The sequence below is a fragment of the Lissotriton helveticus genome, chromosome 12 (assembly GCF_964261635.1).
Source record: "Lissotriton helveticus chromosome 12, aLisHel1.1, whole genome shotgun sequence".
In the NCBI taxonomy this organism is placed as follows: Eukaryota; Metazoa; Chordata; class Amphibia; order Caudata; family Salamandridae; genus Lissotriton; species Lissotriton helveticus.
Window position 1 is genome coordinate 245,774,584 of NC_136073.1, and position 22,192 is coordinate 245,796,775.

At 44.8% G+C, this 22,192-nt stretch overlaps 1 protein-coding gene across 2 annotated transcripts in view; it reads left to right on the forward strand.

The window, feature by feature from the left end:
- Nucleotides 1-22,192, forward strand: part of CDK10 (cyclin dependent kinase 10) — a 67,384-nt gene that overhangs the window by 39,867 nt on the left and 5,325 nt on the right. For both annotated transcript variants that reach the window (XM_078671632.1, XM_078671633.1), the window contains exons 8-13: nt 3,647-3,716; nt 3,995-4,054; nt 12,649-12,772; nt 12,848-12,987; nt 15,263-15,315; nt 15,412-15,524. In XM_078671632.1, the coding sequence (XP_078527758.1) occupies nt 3,647-3,716; nt 3,995-4,054; nt 12,649-12,772; nt 12,848-12,987; nt 15,263-15,315; nt 15,412-15,509 (545 nt within the window). In that variant the 3' untranslated portion in view covers nt 15,510-15,524. The remainder of the gene's footprint in view (nt 1-3,646; nt 3,717-3,994; nt 4,055-12,648; nt 12,773-12,847; nt 12,988-15,262; nt 15,316-15,411; nt 15,525-22,192) is intronic.

Below are 22,192 nucleotides of genomic sequence, written 5' to 3' on the forward strand. Positions count from 1 at the left end.
GCTCAATGTTGTTCAGACACTCTGACAGAAAACCACCTAACAAACTGTAAGACAGGCCAAGCAGCTAGGCTTTGACTCAGCCTCAGAAGTGGGTGGCACTGGAGGTTGGGCACTCCTGCTACACCTGGTGGAGCATGTTAGGAGATTTCTGCTGGAGCCACCAGTGTGATGATGTTCTTTCTTCATAGTGTTGGAAAGATGTTTATTGTGAGGTTATTTCAGTTTCCTGCCTGGCCTGAGCCATCCTTTACCTGCACGTTCACAATGGGCTGCTCAGAAAAGTTCCTAAGACCAAAACAATGTGTACTTTCTTCTGACCACTAAATTGTACATTGTGTAAGGCAGGGGTATTATGAGTAGCAGGTTTACTGTAACCTCTATGTTATTCATTGAGTAGAGTCCACTGTGCTTCACTACACTTTACAGACATTTACCACTTAGTTGCATTGGATGGCAGACTCCGAGGACCAAGTTTACAAAATGTGTTAGCGCATATGGTAACCAAAGAACGAGGAAGTACTGATTCCCAAAACTAATCTGCACATGCGCAGTGCAGACACTTTGATATTTGGATCTGCAAGTGGTCACAGAGAAAAATGTGCCCTAGGGGGTGCAGTCAGGGCTGGTACAGCTGCAGATGTCACATATTGCCTATGCTCTAAAGAATGTGGTGTTATATGGGTCTTCTGCTTCTCCTTGTCTCCTGCCACATTCTAATTAGATGGAAGGCGGGTGCAGTGCTGTCTGCATTTATCCTCAAAACTTAGTGATAGAAATGTAATTTGATGCTTTGTCACAAACAAGCCATTTAGGGCCCTTTCACGTCATTCCGGCCCCTACCTCCCTCATGAACGAAGTTGGTGAAAGGAGCAGGTCCCTTGGAATCCCCATCGCAATATCCTCATAATTCAGGTAATCCGTAATACTATTGCTGCAAGCACAGCATCTGCACTTCCAGCTTCAGCTTCGTCCTTCCTCAGCCCAGAGGAAACAGTTGTGAATTGTGACCTGAAAATGCAAAGGCATTTTGCATTTCACAAATGTATGGCCATATTTGAACTAATAGTGCTTCACTAGGTCAGCGACAGTCAGTTGTTTAGTTTTTAATAAGCTTTGGTAGAGTGTTTTCATTAGGAGTGGCTAGAGACAGCACTAGCTGTTTAAGATCTCATGTAATCACAAAAAAATTATTCAGTTGCAGCATTGAGAAGGGGTCTTTGGCTTCGCCCCTTTGTTGGTCATCTACTTAATGGGCATTTGATTGGACAGCAGTTATGGTAGCCCACCTATATAGTTATTCCATCGCTCATAATTGACAGAAACTGTGTTAACGCAGACTATTCGTCAAGTAAGGAAACAACAATGCCTGGTGTAACCCTGTGAAAAATATTGTAGGAACTCTGATACATCCAGTAGGAGGGATCTTACGTTGTGGCTTCTGGCAAATGTAATAGTAAGAGGTTTTAAATTGTGATTTCTGCTGACACCCCAGTAAGGGTCTCTGCATTATTGAGTACTGAGAGAATTTTTTGCAAAGATTAATATTTAGTTGTCTGTAAATAGAAGTACTTTTCGTTTTTTAAAACTAAAACCACAGGCTGGACATTGATTTATAAAGTATTGTGTGAATTGCAGAGCTCTGAGTTTTTAACCCCCACCAGCCCCCCGACAAAACCTTTGACTGCTCTGCCTCATTTCCCTGAGGGTCCAGTGCTATAGGGTGCCTGGTACCTAGTGCTCAGTGTGGGTGCAATAATAAGATGATTCAAGGACACCAGAGGTAAAAGACTCCCATAGACACAATTGAAGGAAAGTAAACCATGATTTCTTGGAGAAAATCCACTGCTAGGCTTCACCCAGAGCCGACACCCTCCATATCAGTGGCTGATGACAACAGTGGTTTGGATCTCTGCTGTCCTTTGCTGGTTAATCTATTACACAAGTAAGCACGCTTCACTGCAGTGCAACTACATATGTATTCTTCAGCACATGCTCAGTATGGTGATCCTGCCTCGTGGTGAACCAGCTGGTTATGTCACGCTTAGTCGCATTTTTGACTTTCATGTGAAGGGCAATTTGCTGAAGGTACCCACTGTATATGTGCATGCAGGGGGGACGGAGTAGCCTCTGTTTTGGGGATTATGGAACAGCAGCAGCCAGATGAAGCGGCTGCTTGAAATGGCGTTGGAGGTGTTCACATTAGGTGGCTGGAGCAAAGCCCTGGAGCCAAGGGTGAGTGCCTGTGACCTCTAAGGTATCCAGAGATACACGATTATGAATCGGTTCCTGGGTGTAACTGGTACTTGGTGAGCGTAGTAAAACAGACGGTTATTCACATAACCTGGGGATATGGGTGTCAGTGATTCGTGCTGGTGGATGGAGACGTATGTAAGTGGTCACATGTCAGGGGTTTTCGAAAGTAAGTGGACTGCTTGGGTTATTAAAGTCCCATCCAATCTTTGGACATCTTCATTAAAGAAAGCTGACTATCTTGGCTCACAAGCGGAGCTAGAGGACTCCCCTTAAGAAAGATTGCTCCAAAAGCAAGACTTGCCCATTGATAAACAAGACACAGTGTGTCTTCAGCCATGGTCTTAGCAAAATACTAGGGGAGCTGTTAAAGCCCTTGTGGTGGTAAAGCAAAACACCCTAAAAAACCGGCCGCACCCTTGCACCTCTCAAATAATTAGCAAGTTTTACCATCAGAATGCCAGAAAACCAGTACTCCAAGCCATGGACTCCTTCAAGGCCTTATTTCTGGAGTTGCCAAAGTACCAGCTAGCCAGGTTACAAATAATACAACATCTTGCAGCAGGCATTATACTGTGCCTTCCTAGATGCACCAATATTTCTTCGGTTTTGAGGGATCTTCCTTGGTTTCCTAATAATAAAAGAATCTTGTTAAAAGTCTATGCAGTGCCTATCATGCCTTGCAACAACAGTGTCCTGTGTACTGTTCACTCTGTACATATTAGCAAAAAGTGGCCACTACACTCCAGCCAGGTCTATACGCTCAAGTGCAGCACACATGGCTCTTGCTTCCTGGTTCAAAAAAGGCCAGAGCATGATACAAAACAATAGAATTCCATGCTAGTTGATCTAAAGAAATAAAAACTTATCACCTTGTCTTCAGAAAAGGGCTGAAGACCTAGCTCTTTCCGAAATGTTAATCTTTCTCATTCTATTTCAGTAGTAGTTCAGTCAGGTTTTGACTATCTAGCGCCAGGGCACCTGCAGGTAACCACCCTTTAGAAATAATATATCAGGCTGCAGTCCTACACTTTGAAAGCACTCTCACACCCTTCACAGAGTACATGTCATGCACTACCAGAAACATGCTTACACCCCTCACACACCAGAAGTCTTGAACTACAGACAGCTCTCCCAACACCCATCACAGTAGCAGTCACACTGCCAGAAGCACTCTCACACAGGGAGTCATTGACAGCATGACTGTATGTCTACTTATCTTCATAGTTTTTATCATCTATGTGTTCAATCTCTGAACCCGGAAGTAAGTTATATAGTTGTATTTTACTTCCCTCCTGCAATAATAGGGTCTGGTCACAGGTTTTCTGCATGCATTTGAGCAACAAACACTTCTTGAATATATTCTTGTTTTTCATGGCTTTTTGTGTTTCCGCAGCGGACTTTGGGTTGGCTCGTGCATATGGAGTTCCCTTAAAGCCGATGACTCCGAAAGTAGTGACTCTGTGGTAAGTTTCATTGTGGTGAACCACCACATAACAAGAGCACAGGATCCCTCATTCATATCATGTGATTCAGCAGACGGTCTTGTGTGTTCTGTAGTATGAATCTAGCTGACTAGCAACAGAGTGTTGCACAGAGGGCAAGCTCCAGTAGAGATAAATGGGCGAAGGCGACATAGGGAGGAGGTAAAACTAGTGGAAGGAGTGTGGAGCGAGAAGTTTGGCAGCTGGAGAGCAGATGCACAGATTTTCAGACCATGTCCTTCTTGTTACTTTTTTGGCAGGTATCGGGCGCCTGAATTGCTTTTTGGAACCACAACTCAGACTACTGCAATCGACATGTGGTAAGACATGCTGATCCACCTGGGAAGTACATTCAGTGAGGGGTTGGAATTTTAACTGGAGGCTTTGCAGAGGACTAGGGTGATAGGAAGTGGTAGTAAATTTAACATCAGGCAACATCTTTTTTTTTTTTTTTTATTGTGGGCTGTTCCTCTCTCTACAACTGCATCTGAAGCCTGATACTTTCCAAAAGTAGAAGCAGAATGGTCTGTAGGCAAATCAAAAGCATTTGCACACCAGACCAGTTGCGTCAGGACACCCTTGATTTGCAGTGCGCATGTTCGTTCCTCTAATGGTTAAGGAGGGATTGTCCAACTTCATTCACATTTTGGGTGCTGGTGACTGATATTTGACCAACTCTGTCACAACCTGACTGACCTTCTAGAGGTGCCAGACTCTCCATATTTTTCTATAAAACATTCCACTTCTGTTCCATTCCTGAAAAAACTCTGTGCCCTGTTGTAAAGTTTTGCCACTCCACATTCTGGAGCTCAAACACCACCTCGAACATAGGGGCACATTAGGATGGCGGGCGGACATCCTGTTGTGGGAAGGGACCATCCGCCATAAGGGCGGGGGTGCCGTGCGTGGAAGTAGGATGCACCCGCCACAGTGGCGGGTGCATCCCACATTTTTAACATTACGGCGGGCGGTGCTGAAAGCACCACCCGCCGCAATGCTAAAAATGCATGTTGTGCGTTTCAAAGCACAACATGATAGGCACCGCGCTGCCTGCCTGCCATAGGCCGCCGCAATGCTAAAAATGCATGTTGTGCGTTTCAAAGCACAACATGATAGGCACCGCGCTGCCTGCCTGCCATAGGTAGTACCCCCCAGGTGCACCCCCACACCCCCTTCACCCCGGGGGCCTGCAACGGGCCCCCAAAGCAAAGACTGTATGCCTTTCCACGGCGGCAATGCCGCCGTGGAAAGGCATAGGACAGCAGGCATCGTAATATGGTTGGCGGTGTCTCGCAAAACACCGCCACCATATGTACGCACTTTTTCCGCCGGTCGCAAAGGTGACCGGCGGAAAAGCGGCGGACGGTCTTCCCGTCTGCCGCGGACCCCCCAGCCATCCTAATGTGGCGGGGGGTCATTTCAGTGAGGATGGAGGGCGGATTGCCCCCGCCAGGCCGGCGGTGGCTACAGCCAGCCTGGCGGGGGCAATCCGCCCGCCATCCTAATGGGCCCCATAGTCTGAGCCTTCCACATGTATCACCTGACAGACTTGATCCTTGATCTATTACATAGTAGCAGACAGCAGCACCATTGAGACACGGGGCCATCTTTAGGCCATTTCATATGGAATACAGAAAGCCACATTTCTTTTTAGAACTGACTTGACATTTTGAAGTAGGAAAAACTGAAAGGATACTTGACTCAGAGAAGCAAAATATTCTGTTAAATGTTAGTGCATACAAGTTAAAAAAGTAAATTTTTGATGTCATATGCTTTCAAACAGCAAGCTACATTCAGAATACAAGCGAGTGACAAAATAAATACTGAGTGAGGGAAGAAGAGAAAAGAGGAATAGATTGCTCATTGGGCTGGTGCCTGTTGCTAAGATCTGTGTACATCTTGCAGGGTATTTTTTAAATTCCCAGAACGGGGCTCAAATTCTTCATCATTGAAGGAGTTATTATGTCACTCTGCAAGGCTTCATAAATGCACTTAGCAATACTGTGAATCACCGGTGAATGAAGAAGTGTTGTTATGTTTTAGTTAACAGCACATTCACTCAGGCAACCTGGGAAGGGTAATCATAACGACACTAGAAGAATGGACAATGGACAATTCTATTCTGTCAGGCCCAGTATGGATTCAGGAAGGGACTTGGGGCGGTGAAGCAATGCTTAAACCTGGAACTTTTGATTGGGAAGTACACTAAAGGAAAGACGTACTTGCTATATTCATGCTTTGCAGACCTCACCAGCACATTTGATTTAGTTGACCACAGGATATTGTGGAACACTCTGCTTTCATATTGGCCTCCATCAGAGATTGTTTATCTCTTTGCGCAGCTATATGAAAATCTGTCAGCCAAAGTTCGGTTTGGACTCAATGACGAACAATCGCCCTAATTTAGAATCAGACAGGGCATCTGCCAGGGCTGCGGACTGACGCCCTTTTTATTCTCCCTGTTAGTAAATGGGGTCGATCTTATGCTGAGATCCCTGCAGGCTGATGCACCAATTGTTGCTGGTCATTCGGTGCCCGTCTTCCTTCAGGCTGCCAGCGCGGTACTTTAATCAAGGATCACCGTTGGGCTATAGAGACTAATGGATTTCTTTGCAGATGTTATGCTTTTAAAAAAATAAAATACATCAACATTTAACAATGACTTGCGGGAAATCATCCAAGAATGTAAGCTCATTTTATCTAGAGGGTCCCCAGATTGTAAGGGTCAAGTCTTTTTGTTACCTGGGTATGTTATTTTCTGCAAACGTTTATTGGGCTGGTCATATCCACAGTACAGAGCTCAAGATGAAAAGAGTATGCAAGAGGTATTTGGATTTTCTTCTAATTTAGAAAGCAGATTTATTAAAGTGATGGTCACCATTTATAAAGCTAAAGCTTTATCGACTACAATTTATGGTGGAGGTGAATGGGACTATGCAAATCTCAACCCCCTACAGGTCGAGGAAAAAAACTCCCCAAGGCATTTGTTTCCCCCCTAAGCCCCCTCCCCACAGCTACCATCTTGCACAGGGAAGTAAGGTTGAACCACCTGAATGACACTTTTGTTTCTAAACAAATCTCCCATTGGTATTCTATATGGGCCAAACCTGAAACTGTACTCACTAAGGCTATTATATTGGACTACCTAACTCTGTACCACGTACTTAAAATACCATGGCTATCCTCTATTAATTGTATTCTTAATAATTTATTCAGGTTTCCGGTCTTGATGATCCGGTTAAGATTTTAAAATGAGAGAAGTCTGCAAAAAAGGTTGCCATATTAAATACAAGGGCAAGAAATAGAGCTTATGTCAAAAGGGAGAAACACACACTAATAATCTATATGTCACATATCTTACGAATTGGATTACAACCATAATTACCCTGGGTAACAAATTACCACCATCGTTATGTCCTGACCAGGCGACGCCTGAATATGGAGTACCACACCTCGTGTGTTTACCCAAAATCAAACAGTGGGCAGTGGGATTTGACAGCAATTTCATTTTCGTGTGATTGTCATTTTAAACAATGTACATTAATTTTTTTTGCTTTTTTGTCGGTTTTAAGATAATTCAAGGAAACAATTTTTTAAAACCCTTATTTATTGCGCACAATATTAGGGACCATAAAACGACTATGCGTTTTTTATGTGCTTTGGAAAACCCAATTATATGCTTTAGCGTTGCATCATATATGTGTAATACAACTGTATCAGGAATATTTTGTGCTGAGACTGTGATGTTCTGTATGTACCTGGGGTGTGTTTTAACCCCTTCGCTGTGGGGGTTATTTTCCCGCTGTGCTGGGGGGAGGGGAGCGAGCACGGCGCCCGCATGCTCATGACGAGCTCAGCTCGTCATGAGGCACGGCGCTCCTGTGCTCTTGTGCTGACAAGGTAGCGTTACGCTGCACAAGCGCTTCGCGCTTTTTACTGCTGATTGCGATTTTTAACTAATCCTGTTTACGATTTCTGTTCCTTTTTGGTTTATTATTCCTTGATTTTAGCCCCAGCCACCTGCACTATAATTGTTTGGCACCGCCGCTTGAGCGGGTCCGGGTCCTGGGAGGGGTTCGCTTCGACTTTGGCCGCCATCTTGGAGTGGAGTGGTGGTGTGTTTAGGCGCCACTACTGGTGAGCGCTCTAGTGCGCAGGAGATACTCTGGGACTGCTATTTAAGGCGAGTCGCTCCAGCGCTCGTCCTGACAAGGTAGCGTTACGCTGCACAAGCGCTTCGCGCTTTTTACTGCTGATTGCGATTTTTAACTAATCCTGTTTACGATTTCTGTTCCTTTTTGGTTTATTATTCCTTGATTTTAGCCCCAGCCACCTGCACTATAATTGTTTGGCACCGCCGCTTGAGCGGGTCCGGGTCCTGGGAGGGGTTCGCTTCGACTTTGGCCGCCATCTTGGAGCGGAGTGGTGGTGTGTTTAGGCGCTACTACTGGTGAGCGCTCTAGTGCGCAGGAGATACTCTGGGACTGCTATTTAAAGCTCCCCGCTTAGCGCAGCGGTAACGCGCAGCGGTGGCGCCTTCACTTAGCCTGAGTCGCGCTCGGTCGCGCTGGTCCGGTGGTGACTCTGCTCTTCGTTAACCATTGCACGATGCTCAGTTATACTAGGGAAGCTCTCGTGTCCATCAATCGGTGTCTGCCGTCTTGTGATGGGGCTCGTGTCTACCCCCTGTGTGGCCCTTATCAGTGTGCATGTGGTAGGTGGCTGCTTGAAGCACCCGCCCTGCCGGGGGACGTTGGAGCGAAGTCAGTCATTGGTAGTAAGTATCCCTTGAACCATATTACCATCTGGAGCCTGAATGTGAGGTCGTTGGTTAAACACCATCAGGACATAGCCGACCTCATGGGTAAGGAGCTCCCTGATATTTTCTGTTTGACAGAGACCTGGCTTCAGGATTCCGATACAGCTGTTCTTAATCTGGCTTTTCCTTCTGGGTATTCTACCTATACGCTCAATCGTTCCTCTAGGGGTGGAGGAGTTGCGCTTCCTGTTAAATCCTGTTACCCTTGCGCCTGGAGAGTTCAAAATATCGCGGGCTGCGAAAGCGCCCTGTTTAAGGTCTCCGTTACACCTCATTTTACTTTCTCAGGACTGCTAATCTATCGCCCACCGGGCAGCGATGTGGCATTTAGGGAGGCTCTCCCTGATGCCGTTAGCTCGCTGGCAGTAGGGTGTGCCAATTTTTCTATCCTAGGAGACTTGAATCTCCATTTTGACATCTTGTCCCTACCCTCAGTGGGTGGGATTGTGGCTGATCTTGAGGCCCTCCAACTGCTTCAATTGGTCTCGGATTCCACCAATGTCGGCGGACATATTTTGGACCCCTTTTTTTCAAACTTAGCAGAGGTAAAGGTGGCCTCTCCTCTTCCCATGTCTTGGACAGATCACTCGTTGGTGACTATTCATTGCCCACTATCAGAGGCTCCTTTTAAGCCCTCGATGCGAGTTCTGCCCAGACGGCATTGGAGCAAATTAAAATTGGAAGATCTCCACCGCCTTCTTTCTGAAGACCCACTGGGCTCAGTGGAGAATGTGGAATCTGGCTATGACCATTTTTGCGAATGGGTAATCAGAGCCTTTGACTCCCTTATTCCTATGATACCGAGTAGGTGTGGAACCCGTGACCCAAGTCCCTGGTATAACGGCACACTGCGTGCTCTGAAAAGCTCTTGTAGACGTGCAGAGAGAGACTGGCGGAGAACGTATGACAACAGCAAAAAAGCCTTTTATATGGCTACCGTCAAGTCCTATCACCGAGCTGTCTGCAGAGCCCGGGCCGCATTTTATGCTCTGGAATTTCGTAACAGTCTGAATCCAGCAAAAACCATCTTCAAGGCCCTCAAGGACCTTGTGGCAAAAAAGTCCTCTATTAAGGCTATTGGCTCCAACACTCACTGTGAAATGCTGGCGGCCTTTTTCCTGGAGAAGGTTCTTACCATCTATAGAGCCTTTCCTACTGTTGTGCATACTGGCGCCGGGTCGCATATTCTGCCTAGACAGGTGGTGTTAGACTCTTTCCCCTGTCTTACACCGGAGATTTTTAAGATTTTGGCTCTTCAAGTTAAATCGGGGTCTCCGGCAGACCCGCTCAAGCCAGCAATGTTAAGAGACTTGACACTCTCTAACCCAGTCCGTGATCTGATTAACATCTCGCTCACGTCTGGCTGGGTTCCTTTGAAGTGGAAGCAGGCAGTAGTAATGCCCATTTTGAAGAAGCCATCTCTCGACCCCATTAAATCGGAGAACTATCGGCCGATCTCGCTTCTCCCGTGGCCAGCTAAAGTCGCGGAGGTGCATGTCAACACCGCCCTCTCTGACCATCTATCGCGCACTAACGTTCTGGATGACACACAGAATGGTTTTCGAGCTGGCCACAGTACGGAGACAGCTCTCCTATTTATGGTTGAGCATTTGCGGGCAGTGCTCGATGCAGGTCAAACGGCGGCGCTTGTCTTATTAGATCTGAGCGCCGCCTTTGACACCGTCTCGCATGGGATCCTCCTGCAGCGCCTCGAGGAGGCAGGTGTGACGGGCACTGCACTCCAGTGGTTCCGTTCGTTTCTGGCAGATCGTTCTTTCTGTGTGGCTGCCCCGCCCCACCAGTCCAAATTCCATCCTCTGACGCTTGGGGTTCCGCAGGGTTCCTCGCTGAGTCCCACGTTGTTCAATCTTTACGTGAGGCCACTGGCTGAGGTCGTAAAGCTCTGTGGTATGACCATGGTGTCATACGCAGATGATACTCAGCTAGCGGTCACGATCAGCGGGGACTCTGGGGTGGAGGCCCCAAGATTCCGGGACGGACTTCGGGCGGTGGCAAGCTGGATGACGTCCAACTGTCTCCAACTGAATGCCAAAAAACAGAGATTATGGTCTTTGGTAAACGGACGGAACTCTGGGGCGATACTTGGTGGCCCCCTGAGTTGGGTCCCACCCCCACTCCGGTCACGGAGATAAAAAATCTGGGGGTGTGGTTGGACCCTACCCTCAGTTTTGTTGGCCATACCAAAAGGACGGCGGCATGCTGCTTTGGCATTCTGCGTAACCTGAGACCTGCACTCAAATTTTTTGATGCCACGACCCGTCAACTTGTGGTTCAGGCGACGGTATTGTCTCGGCTGGATTATGCCAGCTCCCTTTTTATAGGGCTAAACCAGGCCGAGCTTACTCGTCTCCAGCGAGTGCAAAACGCAGCAGCCAGAGCGGTCGTAGGACTTCCTAGGTTTTGCTCTGTCTCTCACACCCTGCGTGCCATCCACTGGCTGCCTGTTAGGCAACGGATTCATTTTAAGGTGGTTTGTATGTCCTTTAAGATCTTAAAAGGCCCCTCTACTCAGATACTGCATAACCTTCTGTGCCCTTACATTCCCGTCCGCTCTCTTCGTTCTTCTGACCGTGAATTAGCAGCAGCTCCACGTTTCAAACGCAGTCTCATCATGAGCATGGAAGAGGTTAATGTTAATGGTTATCTGACGTGGTGTTTTATTGTTCAATCCCTATTGGAGAGAAAGAATGTTGACTCCATTTAACTGTATTGGGTGCAGGGCGATTGCATTTTTACTGTTGTTTTAATTGAATGTCCTTAATATATATATTGTATGCACTTTATGGCCTATAGCAATAGTGCCAAAATAAAGTTTTCTTTGAGTCAGGCAGCAAAGTATTAGCGTTTGTATCACAAAAAATCAAATGGTGAAAAAGCAAATAGGTTTGGCTAGTAAAGTATTTTGATTTTAGTAGTTGCCAACATCCTAGACAGAGAATTGTTGAAAATAAAGCTTTTTTAATATTTTCACATTGTTATGTAATTTGGTATAAACAGTGATTTGTCTAGTTTCATAAGCTGAGAAATTAAAAAGGTAAAGTTTCTGAAAGATAATGGAATATATGAATATGTTTGTATTAATAAAAGTGGATAAGGGACCTGAATACTTTGTTATAATGTGTATAGAAAATTTGAGGCAAGGAATGGTTGTTTAGTGCATTTAAAAGTGGAAAGTGCATGGTTTGTAGAAGACAAATTGTATGATGCAGTGTGGTTGTCAGAAAGATCATTTTATGTGTTTTTAATTTCAATGTGACAATAGAAAATAGAGGAAAGGCAACTGTTTGGTTGCATTTAGACGAAAGCTTATCTGTCTGCATGTTTTTAATTTTTCAAAACTACAATAGCAGTAGAACGTACACAATAAACGGTAATTTTGTAGCATCTTTAAGAAAACGTGCACACACTTCTTTACTTTGTGAACAAAAAAAAGTATCTCCCAACAACAGGTTATCATGAAAGCAAATTGAAAAAAAAATGTGCAAGGGCATTTAGTGAATCACCAAACACGCTGTATTAATGACAGGCTAAAGCATCAAACAGTATCTCCTTCCTACATAAAACAAGCATAAATCAGCAATTAGAATGTCGTCATGACAGAAATGTAAATACATCAAAGAACACACATTCACTCTCAATTACAAGCTACACATTTTGCCACATCCAGAGTTGTTAAGAAAAGGATCCCTTGATGCACCATTACCAAAACCTAATGAGAACCCAAATGTGAGATTGCGAACATCGACAAAATGATATGGCGTTAAAGGACAGTCTGACCAGTCAATAGTGAACAGTGAAAAACATGCGCGTGCCAGTGGCTGAAAGGGGCATGACCCACAGCTTGTTCCCTCTCTGTATACTCGGGTTTTTAACTTTGTTGAAGAATTGATATGAGTTTTTTTGGACAACTAAAGATGTCTCTAACCACACCCATTAAACGTTCCCCAGGTCAGTGGGATGGTAGAGTTTCTGCTACAAATTTAAAATGATACTTGAAAGGGAGTTTGTGCCAGCATGCACACCGGTTACTTCCATCTTTAGACCAAAATTCTGCTTTCTTTCCTGCTCTCCCAGGGCGGTGGGGTGTATTCTTGCGGAGTTGCTGGCCCACAAGCCCTTGCTGCCAGGGGGCTCAGAGATCCAGCAGATTGACCTGATCGTACAGCTGCTGGGAACACCCAATGAAAACATCTGGCCAGTAAGTTTTAGCTCTCTAGATGCTGCACCTTTTCTCTTTCTCTGCAAGATCTTTAGAACCATCTTTTTCTTACAGGGGTTCGCCAAGCTACCTTTGGTTGGCCAGTATACCGTGAGGAAGCAGCCATATAACAATCTGAAGCACAAGTTCCCATGGCTGTCCGAGGCAGGCCTGCGCCTCCTGAACTTTCTCTTCATGTACGACCCTAAAAAAAGGTAAATCCTTTCACGAGAAGACAGAAGAACGATTCTACTCGCCCTTCCTCCAGTTGTATGCATTGATTTAAATGGGCTGTGAATAAACCGGTCCAAGTATCCCAGACGCTGAGCGTGTCTATCTCCGTTGTTTGTTTTTGGCCAGTGATCACTGTGAAAGGAAACTGGGCTTTGTAGGATTAACATCTTATAGAGCATCTTGCCATGAAGTGTGACATTAAATTTGTCTGTTAAATGGATTGTACAGAGAGAATGATACTTGTTATGTGACCAGTGTAAATAAACTACAGTTTTCAGGTTAACAAATAATCTTTCATCCATTAAATAAACACAGATTATTTCAGCGATAAAGAGAGAAGTAGAACTAGAGGGGGGGAAGGGCTTTATGGAGGGAGTGGGCTGTTCTGTAAATATCTGCGCTCTTATTCGATTTAAGCGGAGTTTCATCTGTATGGGTCATAAAGGGCTGACTTACCTTGGGGGTGAACATTAGACTTGTGAGCGAGATCAAGAAGAACCTGAGTTTTATTACCACAGTGACTATAGACCATAAGCCAAATCCATGTACTACACCAACCTCATCTTTTTCCTAAAACCAAACCCTCCTCGTTTAAAGCTGCCTTATCTAACCTCACGGCCAATTAAATCTCCCCTAAAATGCCACTGTCTGAAACAACCTTTTATCCCTCCTGGATATCCTTCTTCTCCTGCCCACCACCCACACACTACCCGACTAAACTCTCTCTATCATCTTTCCAGTGGAACCAATTCATAACCTCGAGCTCCACGAACCAATAATACATGCCATCCGACTCTTCCCTCACTGCACACTAACAGTAAATCCACCATCTCCAGTAGTAACCTGCCCTACTTTGATCTCTAATTACTCCTTTATATCTTGAATTCACTGTGTGTGTTTCACAACTGCTGACCCCTCATTCTCTGACAACTACCACTTGATAGCCCTAGGCAGATTTTGTTCCAAAACTCTAGTATTCACTCATATATAATCAACTTTCTGTAAATTCAACCCTGCTCAAATGGCCCTCATGCGTGTCTCCGAATTCCTTGGCTCTGCACACTAGAGTCACCTCTTCTCTCTTCCTATTCTTGTCAGTCTTACGGCAGCCTTTGTCACGGTTGTCCCACCTACCATGCTCTTGATCGTAGTCTCCATTTGCATGAAGGACCAGGTCATGTATTGGTTCTCCTTCTACCAGTTTTACTGCTCTTTTTCACTCCTTGTTCCTCTCGCGGTCACCGCTAGGCCCTCTACCGGTTGTCCACCTAGAATCATCATGGGGTCATTCCTTGTCCCTCTAGGCTGCCTCCCTTTGGGTAAAGTGGACAAAGGTACAGCAAAAACAGAAAATAAAACTTGCTTAGGAAAAGGGGTGTCATACGGAGCAGGTCGCGACCTGAGGATGAAAGAACGGGAACCGGAGTGACTACTATTATGGTTGTAGAAGGAGGTTTGGCACATTATGCAACACACAAGCATGGAAAGCTTCAAAGTTACTGTGACTATGGTATATATTCAGAGAAGTTTGCCTTCCTGGTCAGTTTTTAATTATAAGATTTGTACTGTGCGAAAGGCTTGTAAGGTGTCTTAGTAAAAACATAAAAGAAACATATTTGGGAAGGAGGTAGAGAAAAATGGAAGAGATAGTCCTGAACTGCTCTGGGTAGTGCTTCTTGCCAGAGTAAAGAGAAACTGTATGTTGCTCAATTAAGGGGCAGTAACTCTGGATTTACTGCCTCTTATAATGGGCAGTAGAGTCACAATATACTGTTGCTTTTAATGGACTGTAAGGACCGCAGTAAACTGGCCCTTGATATACGAGCTGTTGTATCTGGCTTCACGCGAAGGTCTAACTTAAGTCTTGTATATGGCCAGTCACAGTATACAGCCTTTTGTTATGGGATAAGGGAAATCAACATTTAGTGCCATTAGTCCTGGAGCTAGGAAGCTTGGACATCCCGGATCGTTGCCAGGGAAGAGGAATATTTATGGAATTAATAGAAAGCAAACTCTTGAGTAAAAATGCAAATGTTATCGTGTGCTCGCTCTCTGCACTTCTTAACATAAATCCTATATTGTGACTTGAGACAGACATGTACGTGTTGAACATGTACATACCTTGCATCAAAAAAGCTTTTCATGAGAAATCTGTGTGCCAAATGAAGATTTGTGGTTTGAGGATTGATGGTAACTTTCTCTTAACTCCACAAAGTCGTCTAACTACAGAGTGCCTCTGTTTTGTGTCCTCCTCAGAGCCACTGCCGAAGACTGCCTGGAGAGCTCCTACTTTAAAGAGAAGCCTTTACGTGAGTACTTTGTTTATGAATACTAAGTGCATTGTGGGAAAATGTAGTTATAGACCCTGTCTTAGAACACCTGACCTAGTCCCTTTCTATTTCTAGCCTGTGAACCTGAGCTGATGCCCACCTTTCCGCACCATCGCAATAAGCGCGCTTCCACTGGGGCCTCCATCGTCGAGAACAAACGCAGCAAACACTGACGGCTGCTGAAAAGGGTGAGAGCACACTGTATTTGTGTTTTTCTACTCGGTTGGGCGCATGTGTTGAGCAGTAACCTCCTCATAGATGCTGCTATGTCTCTCACCAGCGATTGTATGGTATCCAGATCGTATGTGTTGGTGGTACGTCATTAGTTTGAAATGGATAGTGAGAAATACTATCAGTTAGACTCAGTTAATTCTATAACCAATTAATTTGAAAACAAATTAGATTGAATGGACAAGATATTTGAAATTATTCAGATATAAATGCCTTTTATTAATACACAAGATTGGAATAATATTAGTGGCTGGGAGCTAAGACCGAGAGAGAGGTCAGAGGACAAAAGAAGGAAAGCATTTGTAGTGCAAGGGACTTACCCTTGTTTTAACAAAACTGCGACCTTTTGAGAACAAATTGCACGTTTTAATGAATTGATTAGAATCCGGTGGTCCTGTGGACTAATCTACACCAGAAATCTGTGTTTGACATCCTGACCACAGGTTTGAATTCAGCCTTTCATCCTTCCAAGTTTCATAAAATGAGTATCTATGAGTTGGGTAACAATAAATAGACTGTTGTCAGTGCCACGATGACCAGAACTTACAGTTTACAAATCTGCGTTACATTTCCTTACTGTTTGTGTTGGTCTAAACAATGATGTCCCTTTTCATTGAGCTCGACTGAATCTGCATAATCACATGCAAATGAAGACGAGACAATCAGATGCCAAAGGTGGACTCAGTTCGATCAAATGGGTGTATTTTGGGTTTATTATGAGTATAAAAAAGCTAGAAGCTGCACCGCGAATTAAAATGTGCAATTTAGAAGAATGTTAAAACCATTTTAAGGTTCAGTGGCACCAGAAACCCCCCTTATATTAATCTTATAATGTATGTTTCCGTCATATTCCACTACATAAACAAAACAGTCCAGTTTTTTTCTGACTCTCCAGTGTAAAATGCATTGAGAGAGATTGAAATACAAAGTCTTCTGTTTGTAGGCATATGAGTAATTAATTAGGAGAGTGGTTAAATTTGCACAGGTCAATGACTTGTGAGTTGCAGTGCGTCTTCAAAATGTACACGGATGTTGCGGGTTATACAATGAGCACTGTGGTGTGTACTAGAGCCTCTGTCTGTGGTGACAGTGATAGGGAAATCCCAGTGACAACTGTTACAATCCTACTACCTATATCAAAAGGTTCTGAATTCTGCATTGCAGTCTGTCAATGAGTGCTCTTAGTCAGATTGTCCAGTCAAAACTGTTCTGAAGCTCACAGATTTCAAGACACATTCCTGAATCAAAAATGTTATACATTGAGAAAGAACAGTTTCTAAAGTAAGAATTACTAGCATGTTAACTCATTTATTCTTATTCATGCAGGCCCTATAGTGCTTTGTGAGTGGGAGATAATAATATTAGAAGGACCTGGAGCAAGTGCCCTAGCATGTGAAGAACTTAGAAGCTAAACTCAGAAACCTTATATTGGGTGTTGCATCACTTTTGTCTAACTCGGCTATTGTCAATTCATTCCTCTTTGCTACACCTGAAAATGGGCAGTATTTTTTGGGCAATAGCCAGAAGGTAATATACTTGAAGAGCCTGCAGGACCAAGAAAACAGAAATTATTCTGGTCAGTAGTCTATTACTTAATCTTGCGTACAATCTTTTGTCCATATGAGATGCTTCCCAAGATGAGAAAAATATGTACAGATGTATCTAGCCAGTTTTGCTGATGATTTCAGTTGGGACGTGCCTCTGAAATGCAATTAAAGGGGGCTTTGCTCTTACTGCATGTGTGTCAGTATCCTTTAGAGGAGGCATCTAAAACACAGGGGACAATTCAGTGAGCTACATAAGCTGTGTTGCTTTATATACCATGGGTAGCTTCCTCATATCTAAAATGGGCAGTTAGAAAACTGGCAGAACTGTTCAGGCCTATTTAGATAACTACTAAGAGCTGTGCTAAATCGTTTTAAGATATTTCTGCGTCAGAAGACACTTTAATAAAAAGCCAGATAGATTAACCTTGTCAATCAAGTAAATGTCATACAACTCCTGGAGAAAAAAAGTGATGGGTTCTTAGGACTACTACTCGGATGACCAACAAAGAATATGGCTGATCAATTAAGTGCCTTTCTGATTAACCACGAAAAATTAACCACTAGTAGGAATGCAGTTTTCAGTGTAACCAGCATCATGATAGAAGATGCCATAGGTTCAAGGGTTGTGATCCAATACAGTTAGAGATCCTATAAGTTGCTACACTGAATGAGTTCTCTTGATAGGTGAAAATAGCCAAAGATAATCTTGGAGTACCTTCAAACTATTCCACTTTTCAAAAAAGTGAAGAATATTCTAATCGGCCCCAGGAGCTGCCATGTACACCGTACACAATCAAACTCGAATGGCTATTCAAGCAAGTAGCAAAACAAACCCTGTTTGACCGGATTAAAGAGGAAAGGGTGTGCTTGCCAAGGCATGGAGCACTATGCATGTTCTGGAGTTTATGCTGCAAGCCCAGCACCGTAGAGATCCAGCATTATTGACAGCCATTGGAACGTCCATGATATAACTGACAGTAAATCCGTGCGATTGTCAGTGGGCTGGGGAATGAATCGGCATGTGGGGGCTGTGTCAGAATAGCCATGCACGAGAAATTGGCAGAAAGGTACTGTGCTCTGACAGCAAGAGAAGTTACAATGACGGCCATATCGGCATAAGGAAAAGCTGCAATGCGAAGCAAAGAGCCTGCCAGAAATGACTTGGCTCGGCTGCTGCCCCCTTAGGACTGCTGTAAACGGTGTCTGTCCCCAATCTGAAACTCTACTGGAAGGACCGGCTTGCCCATATAGTGGCACCTTACAATTTGTTCACATATTTTTACATAAATCGTGTGCATAGAGTGCTGTTGTGACCACCAGACCAAGAACAGTCATGGCCAGGATCCTGAATCACTGGGATAGAGAAGTGACATTGCAAAGAGCATGCACATAGGTCCCTTAAATGTAGAGGACAACACAATGCTCGTATTCCCCCAATGATACTACTACAGTTCGACATTGGTATAAACTGTTGCTCTTGTCAGTCAAGGGGAAACTTAGAGCACCAGGAGTTGGCTGTATACTAATGTTTTCCCCTCCAAACTAAAAGTAATCCTTGGCAATCGGACATTATTCTTCATAGACCCAAAGCGGGCTTTGAATGGGGCTGAAAAACTTGAACCTTACTCCCAACAAACCACCTCAGACTTGGAGCAGACAAAAGAAAAAGAGAAGCAACAAGAAACTACACACAAGGAACGCAGAGACCTACAAGGCAAGAAACACAGGACAAAGGGGCAACAGTGGCAGCGGAAGGAGCACCACAGGGACGATGCTCCCCTGTAGATGTTGCTGCCAGACAAGGGCTCTAGATCGGTTCCAGACCAACCTTCTGAAAGTGATCTTCCTCGTGTAACTGACTACTGAAAACATGGATTGGTACATTGGGAATAATGGATTGGATTAATGGAGTGTTCAATCCTCTGCTTTGCACGGGGGGGGTCATTTGGGAACGTGTGGAATGGAATTCACAAGGTCAGCATCACCAGGTCTCTGTGGAGACATGAAATACATAACACTGACACTTTGTACATGCAAAAGAGGCAGCTTACCCCCTGTCGGAAACTGAGGCAAACATGCGAGTAACACATCAGGGCAGGCATCCGCTTCTACGGGTATGTAACTTGAAATGTACGAGGCACAGACACAGAGGCTCATTGCAAGAGTGGGGAGCACATTTTTCCTTTTTTACAAGAAACACCTCACAGCGCTAAAACGCCAGAAACTGGAAAAGGAAATGAGTGGCAAATAGTTCTAATATTTTTTTTAACTAGCTTCTATGCCTATGCTAAGGATGCTTTAGTATCAATGCACAGGGGGCTATGGGGACTTTTCAGTTAAAACTCTGTAGTACATACAGAGGACACATATGTCATAGTTACTGGTAGAAGAAAATAAATAAAGGTATTACTAGCTAGTTTCTATGTGCTCATCAGCGGGCGGGCAGCAATCTTATATGTACTGCCTTCATGTATAGCTGCCTTAGTTCATCTACCTCTGCTGATACGGATGACTATAATTGTGTGGCGAGTTTTCATTCACCCCTTCCCGATTCCCCAACTGACAATATAGCAAACGTCTTTCCAGAAAGGAACAGCTTTGGCCTGACAGACGCTCAGTCAAAGAAGATTGCTTGTTTTATCCCCCAGTGCTCGGCTTGCATGTCAGATCAGATTGGATACATTTCTATGTGCCCCGCAGGTGCACTCCACCATTATGCAAAGCGGGGAATTTGGGGAAGTACACTTGGAACAATCATCCCCATTTGGGGACTACTAACGGGAGCCCTGATAGATCCTAGGCTAGGAGGCATCAGAAGGGAGGGTTACCAGAATTACATTACAGAAACTGAGGGCACAGCATCCAGTCATCCAAGGTGTTTAAGGTGCAGATGAGGGGCCTGTGCATTTCCACAACACATGGGCTGAAAGCAGAGTTGATTCAAGGGCTCACATCCTTGGAACACAAAATCAGGGTTCTCGAGGACAGGGACCCTGGCAGCCGAGCTGTTAAGGAGAAGATGCGCATAAATAAAGAGCAAGCATTGGCATAGCCAATGGGTCTCGCCTTTGGGACCTTATAAGTGTTTAGTTATCCAGCACAATTCCTTGGTGCAACAACATCAACTGTTGCATGGCTAAACACTTATAAGTTCCCAAAGGCGAGACCTATTGGCTATGCCAATTCTTGTTTCTATATGTGTGCATAATGAACATGTTCTATATCCATGTGTGATTTACAGATTAGCTCAGACCTACTGCCACCTGCAGGTAAACTCTCTCCGTCTCTTGACATAAGTATTAAGTTCAAAGTTTCACTACGAGGTGGCAAGATAGAGGTGCCACGAGCCCCGGCAGTAATTGTTGAGCAAATGACAATAATGCAACATCATTAGGTTAGTTTTATGTGGGATATTTAACTGCCCTGGCTACAAATGGGGGTGAATGGCCACAGCTGGATGTGGTCAACCCCTCACAAATACATTTGGCCTCAATTCTGTAAGCTAGGTGCTCAACTGAGATATGAAAATGACATACCTTTCCCAAACTCCCTGGAAAAAATATTTTCCATATAAACGTGAATAAGAACAAAGCGACATTAAAAACTGACAAAGATGAGCTGCATCCTGTCTCCAGGATAAGAAATGACAATAACACATCCTGAATGCACAATAAATTAAGTGTTCTTGAGGTAGGGGAATATTTACACAATCAATGGCCACATGTGAACCAACAAAAAAGTAATAGTTTCTTTGCACTCTGTAATAGTTTTGTATCCTTCTAAGGTTGATATCAGGAGTACACCTAGTTGGATAACAACATTGCTAAGTAACAAACGTCGTTTACAGAAAAGTAATGTGCCACGGACGCATCCACGTAGATGCACAGAATTTCATTACCTACCACTCATTTCTAAGATTTCCTTTTAGACTGCTAAACGGTTTAAAAGCAGATGAGACATTATTTTATCATTAAAATGTATTATTTTGGGTCTGATTTTTGTGAACATGTCTTTGATGTTGGTCGACATTAATAGAGAGAGAAAGAACAAGCATTGGAAATGCAATAGGTCTCGCACCATTAGAGTTAGTGCTTTTAGAATTGTTTATGGGTTTTTTTTGTAAATGTTTAGCATTTTTGTTTCCTGTAGCCAATGCTAAAGTATTACAAATAAAAAAAGCCATAAACATTTCTAAAAGCTCTAACTGAAATGGTCTGAGAACTATTGCACTGTGTGAGGGTGAGGTTGAGTGTGAGTGAGGGTGAGTGAGGGTGAGGGTGAGTGTGAGTGAGGGTGAGTGAGGGTGAGTGAGGGTGAGTGAGGGTGAGTGAGGGTGAGTGAGGGTGAGTGAGGTGTTGAGGGTGAGTGAGGGTGAGGGTGAGTGAGGGGTTTTGGGTGGGTGAGGGGGAGTAGTTGAGGCTGAGTGAGAGTGAGGGTGAGTGAGGGGGTGAGGGGTTGAGGGTGAGTGAGTGAGGGTGAGGGGTTGAGGGTGAGTGAGAGTGAGGGGTTGAGGGTGAGTGAGGATGAGTGAGAGTGAGGGTGAGTGAGGGGTTGAGGGTGAGGGGTTGAGGGTGAGTGAGGGGTTGAGGGTGAGTGAGGGTGAGTGAGGGTGAGGGGTTGAGGGGGAGGGGTTGAGGGTGAGTGAGTGAGAGTGAGGGGTTGAGGGTGAGTGAGTGAGGGTGAGGGGTTGAGGGTGGGTGAGGGTTTGAGGGTGAGGGGTTGAGGGTGAGTGAGTGAGGGTGAGGTGTTGAGGGTGAGGGGTTGGCGATTCTAAGGTGGCCCCTTACTGCAAAACTGGTTGCGGAAATCCTGGTGCATGAGCTGGACTGCTGCTGGGGCGCATTGGTGCTGTTACAAGGGTGTAAGTGCAGCAAAATCACCCGATTGAGCGCTGGGCGCTGCGCATCTAAAATGACGGCAGCGCACTGAGGGGGAGACTTCCACCGGCTGCGGCAACGGGAGATGTGCACTCTGTTTGTGAGCGGCTGGGAGGCGATTCGGCGTGCAGACTCACAGCGGAAAACTGCGGAGGCGGCAGTCCTGGGGGAGAAGTCTGGAGGGCGAGATCGCCTTAACCT